General features: G+C 33.1%; 1 protein-coding gene across 1 annotated transcript in view; it reads right to left on the reverse strand.

Moving 5' to 3' along the window:
* The window catches only part of SNX13 (sorting nexin 13), a 147971-nt gene that overhangs the window by 20403 nt on the left and 112878 nt on the right, over positions 1–14690 (reverse strand). The window contains exons 16-18 of the mRNA XM_027968500.3: positions 12926–12963; positions 8515–8584; positions 4538–4677 (exon numbers count right to left, since the gene is read on the reverse strand). Coding sequence (XP_027824301.1) covers positions 4538–4677; positions 8515–8584; positions 12926–12963 — 248 coding nt within the window. The remainder of the gene's footprint in view (positions 1–4537; positions 4678–8514; positions 8585–12925; positions 12964–14690) is intronic.

Genomic DNA, 14690 nt, shown 5'->3' on the forward strand with positions numbered 1-14690 from the left:
AGAAAAGTATTTTCCAAGTGACAATTTCTCTATGTATCAGAAGTATCTTAAACAGATTTTGCAATATATTTTATCTTATTAAGCCGAAATCAGAAAATATAAAATACTGTGCAAATATATCCAAACCACAGTTCTAATGTTATTACAAAGAAGTTATTTTCTAAGAATGACAAACATGGATAACTGATGAACCACATGGTTTTTCATTTTAATAATCTCTCTGATTTTAAGATCATTCAAAATTTTCATAACAAAAGGTTTTAAAAAACATTTTGTTTAAAAACCTTTTGACAAGAATAAAATATTAGCAAATAAACTATTACTAATCAAAGTTACGAGTTTCTAGTTTCTTGAAAAAACTCAAGGAAATATTTTTATATTGACGATTTCAAATCAGTTAATCACTGTAATAGCTAACTATTAAAAGTAGAAGAGGCAAACTTCAAAATACAGATTACAGCTATAACTCTGTCTATATAATGACATATAGTATAACACTGATACTTTTCCCCTGTATGAAACTACATGAAAAATAAATTCATAATAACTAAGAAAATAAAAGAGCTATATAGCATATATCTTATATTTGTAAAGCCACTAACAAAAACAAGTGTACATATCTGAACTTTAGCATCTATAGACTTCACCTTCAGAAGTCCAGATAGTTAGCAATCCACCATGCCTTGTTAAAGCACAGATTTTAACCATACTAGCTGCTAACAAAGTGGAAGAACAATGTCATTCAGCAAGTTATTGCGCTTGGCCAACAATATCTAGTATCTAAAACTTCAATGAGGAGCTTCATTGCTTTTCCTGTGTGACGCATATCCAGGAAGCAACAAGCTGTCTAAAACCATTCTTTGATTAAATAACAATAGACAACAATGAGTCTGCAAAGAAAACTCATTCTTGGTGCAGAGATTAAAGAAAAGAGGAAATGAAAAGGTGTAGGATAATTTTCATCCCAAAACTGGAAGATTCTGATAAATTATTAAATGGAATGGCAAATCAGATGGTTGCTTGGAGCTATAATGTGACAAGTTCATCACATGTTATGCATGAAAGTTAAAAGTAGTTCTTTTACTCTAGCCAAGGAAAAAAAAGTGGGGGCAGTAATTTTCAGGGAAGATGTTATGCTGTAGTCATAAATCTGGTGGTTCATAAAAGTGTAAGAATGGGTTTTTATTGAATATGAATGTATAATATCCTGGTTTTAATTTTTTTAAACCACATTTTATAGAAGTAAATTTACATTTTTCAAGGTGTTCTAAAAGATATTTAGTTTCCTGGAATATGACTTTTCAATGGTATCTTAAACTACTGACTGAATTTTACAGAATGCGTGGTTTATTTAGGCATTACCAATATATTTTATTCCCTCATAATTCACATGTTGAAACCTTAACCTCCAGTACTTCGGAAGTGGTTGTATTTGGAGACAAGGCCTTCAGAGAGGGAATAAAATCAAAACAAAGCCCTTATAAGAGGGATTCAAAGAGCCATCAGGAATGGGAGCATACAATGAAAAAGTCATGTGAGGCCATATTCAGCACCATCTGAAAGCCAAGGAGAGCTGACTCAAGAGAAATTAAACTTGCCAACAACTTGATCTTGGACTTCTAGCTTCCAAAACTATAAGAAAACAGATTTCTGTTGTTTAAGCTGGGTATTTTGTTATGGCAGTTCTAGTAAACTAACATATCAAGGGAATATAGCAGTACTCCCCCAAACAACAATTTCCAAAATTTTGAAACATTAAACCTTATTAATAAAAATTTAAATGTAACAGTTATTTTCTTAAAGCCTAAATTATCAAGCTGGTTTTAAAATTATCTGTCTGTACCAGAAGCATTTTTTCTCAAATATTATTATTTTAAAAGGAAGAAAAATGGAAAAATTTAATACTCTATATTAATTCATTATTAGTTTGATATTTAAAAGATTATTTACAAGTACAAAGTAGTCCATTCCCTGCAAAGTAACAGGATTTCCTCTGCCAAAACGTCACAAAAATATTTTTAAATGAATAATAAAAAAAAAGAAACCTACCTAAAGAACTAATATAAATTAAAATATATTTCAATGTTCACAGAGAACTCAAATACTATACATAAATCACAGATATTCCAAACCCAAAGATTTTATCTTTCCACACTGAATATGTCAGGTCTAGAAAATTTGAAAAACATTTAGAATTTTTTATTAGAAGGATTCAAAGTTCATTTATATCCAAACACATAAAATACATTTTACTCAGTTATCTTAATGCATACTTAATACTTTTAAATTATTGGTATTTTATTTATAAACATAAGCTGCATATTTAGGAATAAGTCATCCAATAAAACTGAAAGGCACAGAGTTATCCACGGAATGCAAGCTCTTAGAGGCAAGGACTCGGTCTGTCCTGTTCATGGTCATAAGCTGAATAATGAACTGGTAGAGGTGGGATCATTTCTAAAATAATTTGGACATTCAACATTTTAATTATTTTCTTTTTTTTTTTCCCTTAAATTTAAAAAGGAAGAAAACATTTTATCCTGAACCCCCCCCACCTCCCTCTCCATCCCATTCCTCAATTATTTTCTTTTAATCCTATAAATCTTTATCCATAAAGTATCAAATTAAGAGTATAAAATTATAAAACATTAAAGAAAACAAATAATAGTTCAAATGTTTAGAATGGGAAAAAAATTTATGTCACAAAGTTAAAGAAACAAAATGAAATCTGTTCTAAAATAATTTAATACTTAGAGAGCTCTGTGGAGTTAGAATTTATTTGCATCCACTGGTTGTACTGTTGCCATCAGTGAACTAAAAGTTCACTGCATTTTCTTATACGATTTGTTTTAAAAATATAAATATAAAATAAAACTAAAAATATAAACAAGGCAGAACTAAAAGGCAAACAGTGTGAGTCTTATTTACAAGTGCTTAGTACTTTCCTTAAACCTAAAATTTCACTTAACAAGCTTAGGTTTTAATTTCTTAAGCTCCAAAAGCAATCCATATGCTTTAGTAATCACATACTATTGTAACTTTAACACATCCACTTCATTTGTCTGCGCTGAGCACTTTAAAACTGAATTGTGCTTTATCAGTTAGTTGCATTTAATTTTGGTGCTGTAATGAAAAGTAAATTTTCTACATGAATTGTTCTATCAATAGAGTTCTTAAAGTATGTTCTTTATCTATATTTGTCAATCTATAAACACAGTATTTACAGTCAACCTAGAATCTTTAAGCATGATTATTCCTTTGAACAGCAGGAAAAAATTACAACTATTCACACAAAGAAAATTTCATATTATACCAAATTCCCATAAATTTGCGAGTAACTAAAACTACTCTCAGTAATTCACATTACTTTAAAATTTGTCTTGTTAGGTTAAAGTGTGAGGATGAAAAGGAAGAGATATATGAACTATGTGATTTAAAAAAAATATCAAACAGGAATTTTGGGGGGCAGAAATTCTTTCACCTTTGCAAACAAATCAAGCTAAACATGGAGATCTATTTAACAAGAACAATAGAAGAGATAGGCCCAGAGTTATTAATTTCCTTATGAATATAATTAAAAACAGTCCTTTTAATATGGGCTTGTGGAGTCAATAATAACCTGGTTTCTAAACACTTTAAAGCTTTATCAGTAGGTTATCTCACTCTATTTACAAAATATTTTAATGAGATAATTATGGTGCCAACCACACATTTTTACATCCTAAGTGAAAGATATATGTTCTGATTATTTATGTAGTAAAATGTCATTTCAAAGCTTTAGTTCACCCAATCAAATGTCATCATTATTATTATTTTATTGGCTTACCAATAATTATATATTTTAAAACATTGCATGAAAGATTATCATGACTTAAAATAAATTTCAGATTACCTATTCCAATTTATCCACTGATAATTTATTTTGTTCTAAGTTAAAAAGAAGAAAAAATATTTAACAAAAGATAAAACAGAGAAAAATACAAATATTTACATTTGTTATGTTTAAGAGTCCTCACACTTCTATGAAACAAGAGAGCTGTATTTGGTAAGAATTAAAATCATTATTTAGTTAATTTTAAATATAATTTAGGCTTCGGTTCTTCAAACAACTTAATGGAGGATTTACCTGTTAGTAGTTGGGAAAGGATGCTATTTAAAATAACCACAGCTTTAAATTATATTACCAAACAGAAAATCACAAAATGTCTTACAATGATCTCTATCTATATGTTAAATAAACCCAAATACCTAAGCAAAGGACAAGATATACACACTCTCTTAAAATCAGACATACACATTTATTCTAATTTTCCAAGGTATATCATTGGTACTTTGTCACTAGTCCATAATGATTAGGACTGTTTAAAATTTATTCGTTAAATGGACAAAACCATTCTAACATTCACTGTTGATTATAAAAAATTGTTACCTTATTTTCTTAGCTTTGGTCATACCTTAGCATTATTCACAACCATTTAGAATCAAACATGGAATCACGGAACAATACACAGTACACAAACTTTAAAAATCTCACTACCTGTTCGGTGATCCTCATGTGGAAGTCGTGGAAGTCACTGTAACGACGGTAGGTTTTCCACATCTCCTCAGTGTTCACATTGCGCCGGTGTACAGTGATGGCATACAATGCGTATGTCTTGCCGTGATCATTACAAACGCCTGCCACAGCATATGGGTCATAGTGAGCATATACTAGTCATTTAAGACAAAATGAAGAGGAACAAAAGACACAAAAAGGAGGAAGATGAAGAGCGAAAACAAAAAGGACAACATGAAATGGAGAATTTGAAATGACAGATAAGACAAAAGGATGTCACCAGGATAAAACAGGCTCCTGTCATCTGTACTCACAGCCATAAGATGTTATATGTGTTGGTTCCATTACAAAATGACCTACAAGGCTATCATGATACTACCAACTACACAGTGATGTCTACTTTGGATTCTCTTTCCAAACAGCTTTTAACAGAAACAAAACAAAACAGTGTTAGCCTTCACTGTTCAGCTGTAACTCAATTAATACTGATAGCTCTGAAACTGAACTGCAAGCAAAAGCTACAGGGTAAGATCTATCTGGACTTCCCAGGTGGCTCTGTGGTAAAGAATCCGCCTGCCAATGAAGGAGATGCAGGTTTGATCTCTGGATTGGGAAGATCCCCTGGAGGAGGAAATGGCAACCCATTCCAGTATTCTTGCCTGGAGAATCCCAGGGACAGATGAGCCTGGTGGGCTATAGCCAATGACAAGACTGAGTGACTAAAACGACCACAAACAACAAGATCTATCTGATCTTTTGGCAAATCTTTCTCATTCAAAATATACAGCAATTTACAAGTGTAATTTATTCTGAAGACTTTTCTAAGAAGTCATTTTTTTTCTATTGAATTGACACAAACCATCCAAGTCAGGCAGTCTTGAAAATCAAAACCTATTCCTATTTTGTACAGATCTTAAGTAAAGAGATGTGCTTTGAATAATTCTTTCTCATTTTCCATTTTCCCACCTGAAAGCCATGTTGTATTCTACTCAAGATCACCTTTTCAGGTCTCTAACACTTTACTAAGTCTCCACTCATCTGTACCTGATCTGCTTTTTAATTCATTCACTCACCTTAATTTCAATAACTATTTTTTGATTTCTATAATTGGATGTGGTTCTTTTTTACAGTGTGGTATCCTTGCCTTATTTTATCTCTACAATTATTTTTATCATATTCCATGTGCCACAACTACTTCAGGATGGCTGAATCTTATTCCACCCACATGTGATATAAGACAGCCTTTCAATTTAATGAGTGATACCATTCCCAACCATGACCTTGACATTCTTTGTTCTTTCTTCTGACAGTAGGCTAAGTTCCTCTAGTTCCTCTTTCATATCAAGTCACCCTCTGTGAATCTGGGCTTTATGCAAAGGCCTGTGGTTCCAGGCTTTCCTCTGCCTTAGCCCATTTGTGCCTCTTTTAAATTTGACGACATAGAAATGCTATCAAAAGCAAAAGAGCAGTCTTTACACTCCTATAAACTCTTTGGCTTCAACTCCTCTTCATCTCCCTATATTTGCTTTTCCTCATAGTCTATTCCACCTGTAGATTTCCCCTTTTAGGTATTTTTATTCTACTGTTTTCAGTTTTTCTATGTATAGGAAGCAAAATTTTGCATAGCAGTTTAGACTATCATGTTGATCAGAAGTATAAATTGCTCTTGTCTAAAAAACAAGTGGCCAAGCTTTGGAGCTGACTAAATATTTTGTATTTTGTACATACCTAGGCAAAGAAAGGTCTGAGCACCTTCTTAGTAAATTAATCACAAAACAGCTACAAATCTATACTGGCAAATGCAGTATAGATTCAGTATTTCTACAGAAATCTCTCCCAGGTTTTCATGAACGTTCTTCTAAGATTTGCACTTTGTATTCAGAATTGTCCTTCATTTCCTTTCCATCTAATATCAGTGTTCCTGATTTGACAAAATATAAGACGGGACTGATGTTGAAGCTGAAACTCCAATACTTCGGCCACCTGATGTGAAGAGCTAACTCATTTGAAAAGACTCTGATGCTGGGAAAGATTGAGGGCAGGAGAAGAAGGGGACGACAGAGGATGAGATGGTTGTATGGCAACACTGTCTCAATGGATATGGGTTTGGGTGGACTCTGGGAGTTGGTGATGGACAGGGAGGCCTGGCGTGCTGCGATTCATGGGGTTGCAAAGAGTCGGACATGACTGAGCAACTGAACTGAACTGAACTGAAGACTGGGGATAGACCCGGGTCATCTTGCTGTCAGAGACTTTATTATTCACTGTTCACCTCTTTCAATTATCCTTCACTCGGAGACCTATGCCGAACAAACTGCACAACACTTTCATCACATTAAAAAACCACCATCACTCAACAGTGTCAGCATGTCAACAAGGCAATGGCTTTACACGCTGTGTTTAAGAAAGGTTTAGGAAAGGAAAACAGAAATCAGAGGCCACTTAGGCAGCACACCATAACCAATCAGGAGTTAATAAAAACAAAGAAACTAGTAAGAAACAGAAAAGGAAAGAAGAAAGGAATGTCAGAAAGCATCTTAAAAAATAATAATCAGATTTGATACAAATTTGATAGGCAGGAAGATCAGACTAGGATGGGTGCACAAAAGGAAGAATATGGGGCTATTATAAAACAAGCCCTAAGATACAAAGGTTATTTGATTTTAAAAGATAATGAGGCTACATACATTTTAACATGATGGTGAGATGTTACAGTGGAAATAAGAGGTTGTGTTTTCATTAGGACAATGTTACTACTCATAGCAGGTGCTGTGCAACCTCTTTGTTACTAATCTATAACCAGATAAGGACTAGGACCGAAATATAAGTAAATCTCATCACTAAGCATATGTCTAACCCAGCCACTACTTTTTAAAACAAGATTCCTCAATGAAGGGCCAGTCCACTAGTCCAAGAATCATTCCATAAGTGCACTGCACTAGTTCTACTTCCTGCCATAAGGTTAAGGACACGGGATCCAGACTCAAAGAGACTCTGGAGTCCAACTGGTAAATGTTTATCGAACAAACACTAATATATAATGTAATACAATTAGTCTATTAGTTCTATGAGGCAAGTATTACTATTATCCCATTTCACAGATGAGGAATTAAGATACAGAGAAGTTAAGACTCATCCAAGTTCACCCAACTATTAAGTGGCAAAGCTGGGGTTTCAACCCAAGCAATTTGGATAAAAAGTTGTCCTCTTAACCACTCTAGTGTACTGCCTCTTTAGTGATTATACATAATTTTGTCTGACAGAAATAACAACTTATTAAAAATGCTTAGTATTATGCTTCCATATCCTTTAAGAAGCTGATAAACAGTTGTTGAATGAATGGACAAAACAGCTAGGATATCAGAATCCTCAGAAAAGAGAGATCCACATAAGAATCATGAGAAGCCAGATAAGAAAACCATCACTGACATTATCTAATAACTCAATAACAATGATGAAAGTATTTTTTTCCTCAATTCACTAGCCATTTTGCACACATGCTAATTCAGTCACGAATCTCACCTCATTCAAGCATTTCTTGTTTTCATTTCTTGTTCTCCTATACAAAAGCTTCATTTACCCAGAAATCTACTGACTTCTGCATGTATGAAAACAAATACTAAACTAAAATCTGCCCCAAAACAATTTAATAAGAATTATGCAGACAATTATCAGCTAGAATCAAAGAAAAGATTGGTTTCAAAGTTTATCAGCAATGACAAAGTGCTCAGAATTTATCCTTTTTCAAATGATAACAGTAACAACCTTAAAGAAAGGAAATACACATATAATAATAAACATTATAGAATTTAATGAAGAATATGCTACAGAAAAAAAAGTAACATGAAAATATGGCTACAGAACAGAAAAATGATTTGTAAAAATAAATGTGGAAGATAAGGTAGGGGTAATGATACTCAATAGTTTTTAAGTAATAATTAAACCACAAAGTCTCTTACCAGTGTCTGAAATGTAAGCGTGAAGTTGTACTGAGTCATCAGAAGATACATTTGAAAGGTCATCTAAAGACTGATGAAGGAAAAAAATTAGAAAACAAAAATTTTAAATTCTATAGGAAAGAAAGTGTTAAAGATTTCTATATCATATATATTACTCATTTTTGCTGTACGTCCTTATCTGTACCTCCCTCTCACAAACAATAATTCTCTTTGTTTATACTAATAGGAGAAAGAGAAGATAAGATTAAACTGTAAAACAAAGTAATTTAATAATCAACTTAATAAATACATCAGATTATTTCTTCCTTCATTACCTGTCCACATACTATAATTTGCTTTTTCTCAATTATATTCAATATATGGCAAGAAAAAATGTGGACAAAAATAAGCAGACATGTTCTTCACTATCATTGTTTACTTTACAATATTGTATTGGTTTTGCCATACACAGACATGAATCCGCCATGGGTGTACATGTCTTCCCTATCCTGAACCCCCCTCGCACTTCCCTCCCCAAGTAGACATGTTCTTAAATCAACATTTCACTTTTTTAATGTTGAAATATATTAGAGCCAACTTTGTATTAACACTTTTGTTAACTTAGAAATAATTTTAGTTAGACTCCTTATCATAATTGTACCTACATCAAAGGGTATGTGAGGACTAAATGAAGACATGTAAAACGTTTAGAAGACTGCCTAACACAAAAAATGTTAGCTAATATTATGATTATTTACTAAATGAAGTGACTCTACAGTTAAGCTTTATTTTAAAAAAATAATAACCCCATAAACAAAAATTATTACTGATTGATTCAGAATAAAGTTTATAACTATAGACTTTGGCTCAAAACTTTTTTGCTCCATGTCTACACACTCACACTTACACAGAAGAGAACATAAGCATATAATGAAGGCGAGACTGTATGGAAAAGAGTTAACACAATAAACCTTAAGTTGCTCTCCTTATAAAGGACGGCCTGGGACAATATCTTGGAAGTTAGATTTAGAAAAAGTTCCCATCATTCCTAACTGCTAAAGTGGCTTACTCTACCTAAACTATCTGTATAGACAATGTGGTTTATACCAAATACCCGCTTTCCTTCTGGGAGTCAGTTTAGTATATGCTAGACAAATGGTGCCTTGTGTGATCTACCTCCAATAAAAACCTGGGCACTTTAGTCTCAGATGAGCTTTCCTGGTAGCAGCATTTCACACATGCTGTCATATTCACTGCCAGTGAAATTAAGTCTGTGCTATGTGACCTCCATGGGAGATTTGTGGAAACTTGAGCTGGGTTTTCTCTGGACTTTGCTCCATCCACCTTTTCCCTTTGCTGATTCTGCTTTATATCCTTCCACTATAATAAATTTTAGCTGTGAGTACAGCTATGCTGGGGTCTGTGAGTCCTCTTAGTAAATCAGTGAACACAGGAGTGGTCTTAGGGACCTATAACACACAGACAGTATATGATTCAGACATATTTTACACTTGAAAAACCATGGGATCTGAATGAACTTTGGATTCCTAATGTAGTATTGCCAGTTATTAATGAGTCATCTAAATGACCTTAATACAGTCATGCATATGACATAAAGCCATTTAAAATTAAGCAATTGCATCCTAACAAGAAAGCCAAAATTCTATCTACTAAAGACTGATCATCAGAAGAAACAAAATTTGGTAACTCCCTACAGATGATCCACAAGTAGAGTGGGAAAACCATTCAATTAAATTAGATCTAGTCAGTCCAGACTTTGCCACTGATAACCTTAATAGACTTTAGCCATATCAGTAAGGCTTTCTTGTATTTCAGTTTTCCCAATGGTAATGGTGTAATATCTGTCCTACAACTCTATCAGGATATAATGTGAATGAAAATACTTTGAAAAGAATTAAAATGCATTTAATTTTTTAACTGATCTACAACAAAACATTTTGACAAATAGCAGAACCTTTGTTTTAGAATTATTTTTACATGAAAGATAGAACCCCAAAGGAAATGGAATATTCTACAAAATTTAAAATTGTTATCTACTGTAATCTTCTTCTAACTATAAGCTAGTACAGGGAATATAAAACAATCACCTTTTTCAAAAAAGCATTATTATTACTGGTAACCCTCCTTTGCAGGTAAACATATAAAAAGTTATATGCTGTTTTCTTATTATTTTAACCATGTTAGCATCTTATACTATGTAAGCCAGAAACTGTTGAAAAACACTGTATATAAATGCCTTTTCTAGCACACATAAAATATGCAATTAATATTTACATTAAGTATGATGAAAAAATTCAATGAAATGTCTCTTAACCATTAGTTACAGTTATAATGCATGCGTAAATATCAACTAGACTATATACAGTTACAACTGATGACATTATAACCATGGAACTACACTGTGATTTATAAGTACTGATTAATCAAAGGAAACTGTGATTTCAAAACAAGTGCATTAATGTTGTCCTGAAATAAAAACACAGGTTGCAAAGTGACTATGGGTTAAGATTCCTGAACTTCTTGCCAAAAAAAGAAGTGTTTCCTGTAACATTATGCTAGGATAAAAACCAAAATTTGAAATTTACTACGATAATCAATTGAGTAAACAGAACTACAATGGCACTTCAAAAATGCTTATATCTATGTGCTAATCTCAATCAAAAAATAAGTAAACCACCACATTAAATATTTTCTTTGTTTAGTTTGCTGAAATAAACTATAATGATCCAGTTTACAATTTTAATACAACTAATAAACATTATCTTCATTAAATATGAAAAAACAATAGTCTTAAGAACAATTTTTTGTAATCAAACTATTGTTAAAATGCAACTGTTTATTCAAATTTATCTATATATTTAAAAAAAAGAATCCAAAAGACTCCAGCTACTTAAGAGCTGGGATTTAGCAGATTCGTGTGAAAAACAAAAACTGTAGGTCACTGATGTCAAGTGTCACCTTTTTCAATTCACAGACTGTTTTGCTTTTATATCACTATATGATAAAAGGAATCTCTTTTATTTGAAAAAGTATTTATCCCAGATAGGGAATGAAGAAAAAGATATTTTTAATAGTATTCAAACACTTGTACAAGAACTACAAACATGAATACTAAAAAATTTCAATGCAAGGAAAAGTTTCATCATATTTGGAAACTTTCTTCCTAATGGGCACTATATTGCTAACACTGTTCAGACTCCAGAAGCTATTCCTTTTTGTCATAACTCTATGGAATATTAGAAGGAAATGGTAACGATAGCAGATAATTTAGGAAAATACTTAAAACATTACAAAATATCTGACATAACACTATGGCTGATTTGCTTTAGTGTTTTGTTAAAGGTTATACATTGCAGTTTCACTTTCACTTTTCACTTTCCTGCATTGGAGAAGGAAATGGCAACCCACTCCAGTGTTCTTGCCTGGAGAATCCCAGGGACAGAGGAGCCTAGTGGGCTGCCGTCTATGGGGTCGCACAGAGTCGGACACGACTGAAGCGACTTAGCATCAGCAGCAGAATACATTGTACAATAACAGAACATTTATACAATAAGGTCATTTTAGAAATAAATGTCATACTAAGGAACATAAGACAATGACCTCTCAACTACTTATCTATTGCAAAAAGTTCAAAAGAAAAAGTCACGTAGGTAGTAGAAGGAAAAACAAAGCAAACCATCTCTCCCCATCCTCAACAAATTCTGGACGGAAACTTGCACACAACACTAATATTTCTCCCTAATAGCATTTTATGAAACAAGGTATTCAATGGCAAGCATGGATATATAAGAGAACTGAAATGTTCATTATTTCACATTTCACCTTGAATATATGAAATGCCAGTGAAGTTTATATGCTAAAAATGTGTCATTCTTAAACCTGTAATCACAGAATATAGTTGCTTAATTCTTGTAAAACCCTCTAAGCTTAAAAAATGTTTTTATTTTTATTTTTTCAATAACGTGAACTTGTTAGTATGGACCTTAAGAAATATCTTTAGGTTTTCAGGCATCCCAACCAGTTTTATATTTCTTTTCTAATTACAAAAAGAAAAAACTAATTCCAGTGTAAACATTTATGTGTCATAAATTTACTGCCCATCATAGCACTGACCAGAGTGAAATATTAAATACTGAGGTTGAAAATAATGAAATCATTATTATCACTTGCAACTAAATCAGGCAGGTGATTTAAACCTATTTTTTAAAAAGAAAATAAACTTCATTTCATTAAGTTCTAATCCACAGATCCCTTATAATGTGAATTTAATATTTCTATAGAAGTGCAACAGCTTCTTATAAAGGATGATTTGAGGGTTCTAATATATCATTTATTTACATATGTTAAGGATCAGTTTTTCATATTATTTTCAGGCCACTTTAAGAATTAAAGTAGTCATAACAGTACTTACCAAATTTATGCTTCCTGTAGGAGACCCATTAAAAGATTCTGTGAGAAGGAAAATTCAACTTAGTATACAGTCAAAAACTCTTTGAACAGTGCTTTATCTAAGGTTCAAGCCCAAGAATGAAAGCCACAGAAGCCAAGAGAGAACAATGAAGAAAACCGTGGTGTGCTCCTCCCAAACACCTGCATTCATGGTTTTCTAAGCCAGGTTGTTTCAGTGAAAACAGCTTTGTACCTAAGTTGTCTCCCCGCCGCAAAATGCATTTATGTACCCAAAAAAAAGCATTTTATATATTTTATTCTCATAGTATCATATTGTTGTTTAATATAAATGTAAACATGAGGTAAACACTGCAGAATGACACTTGAAATTGTAATTTGAAATGAATGACATTTCACAACAGCAAATGTCAGAGGTATTTTGCTACTTCTGTCTCACTGGATTAATATTACAAATAAAATTATTCTTTAATATGAAAAATAAAAAGTTGTTTATTAAACCTATAAAGTCCACTTATTCACAGTTGATCTGCATCAAAAATGCTGAAGTCTACATTCTTAAATCAATATACAATTAGAACAAAAGACACATAAAATTCCATGAGTAATGTCATTTAATTAAAAAGCAACTAGAAATTATTTTTTAAAATTAATGTTAGAGAGTAATTATTAAAAGCAATATCTTTTTCCTCAGAATTTTAGTATATATCTGATCAAATTAAGTTACCAATTAATATATCACTCTGTTAAAAACACAAAGGAATATACGGCAAAGCAATATTCATAAACAGTTTAAAGTTACTATATGGCTTGTAGCATATCAGTTCAGTTCAGCTCAGCTACTCAGTCGTGTCCAACTCTTTGGGACCCCATGAATCGCAGCACGCCAGGCCTCCCTGTCCATCACCATCTCCCGGAGTTCACTCAGACTCACATCCATCGAGTCAGTGATGCCATCCAGCCATCTCATCCTCTGTTGGCCCCTTCTCCTCCTGCCCCCAATCCCTCCTAGCATCAGTCTTTTCAATGAGTCAACTCTTCGCATGAGGTGGCCAAAGTACTGGAGCTTCAGCTTCAGCATCATTCCTTCCAAAGAAATCCCAGGGTTGATCTCCTTCAGAATGGATTGGTTGGATCTCCTTACAGCCCAAGGGACTCTCAAGAGTCTTCTCCAACACCACACTTCAAAAGCATTAATTCTTTGGTGCTCATCCTTCTTCCCAGTCCAACTCTCACATCCATACATGACCACAGGAAAAACCATAGCCTTGACTAGACGGACCTTTGTTGGCAAAGTAATGTCTCTGCTTTTGAATATGCTATCTAGGTTGGTCATAACTTTTCTTCCAAGGAGTAAGCATCTTTTAATTTCATGGCTACAGTCACCATCTGCAGTGATTTTGGAGCCCCCCAAAATAAAGTCTGACACTTGTTTCCACTGTTTCCCCATCTATTTGCCATGAAGTGATGGGACCAGATGCCATGATCTTCGTTTTCTGAATGTTGAGCTTTAAGCCAACTTTTTCACTCTCCTCTTTCACTTTCATCAAGAGGCTCTTTAGTTCCTCTTCACTTTCTGCCATAAGGGTGTGTCATCTGCATATCTGAGGTTATTGATATTTCTCTCAGCAATCTTGATTCCAGCTTGTGTTTCTTCCAGCCCAGTGTTTCTCATGATGTACTCTGCATATAAGTTAAATAAGTAGGGTGACAATATACAGCCTTGACGTACTCCTTTCTCTATTTGGAACCAGTCTGTTGTTCCATGT

This window comes from Ovis aries, chromosome 4 (genome assembly GCF_016772045.2).
Source record: "Ovis aries strain OAR_USU_Benz2616 breed Rambouillet chromosome 4, ARS-UI_Ramb_v3.0, whole genome shotgun sequence".
Classification (NCBI taxonomy): Eukaryota; Metazoa; Chordata; class Mammalia; order Artiodactyla; family Bovidae; genus Ovis; species Ovis aries.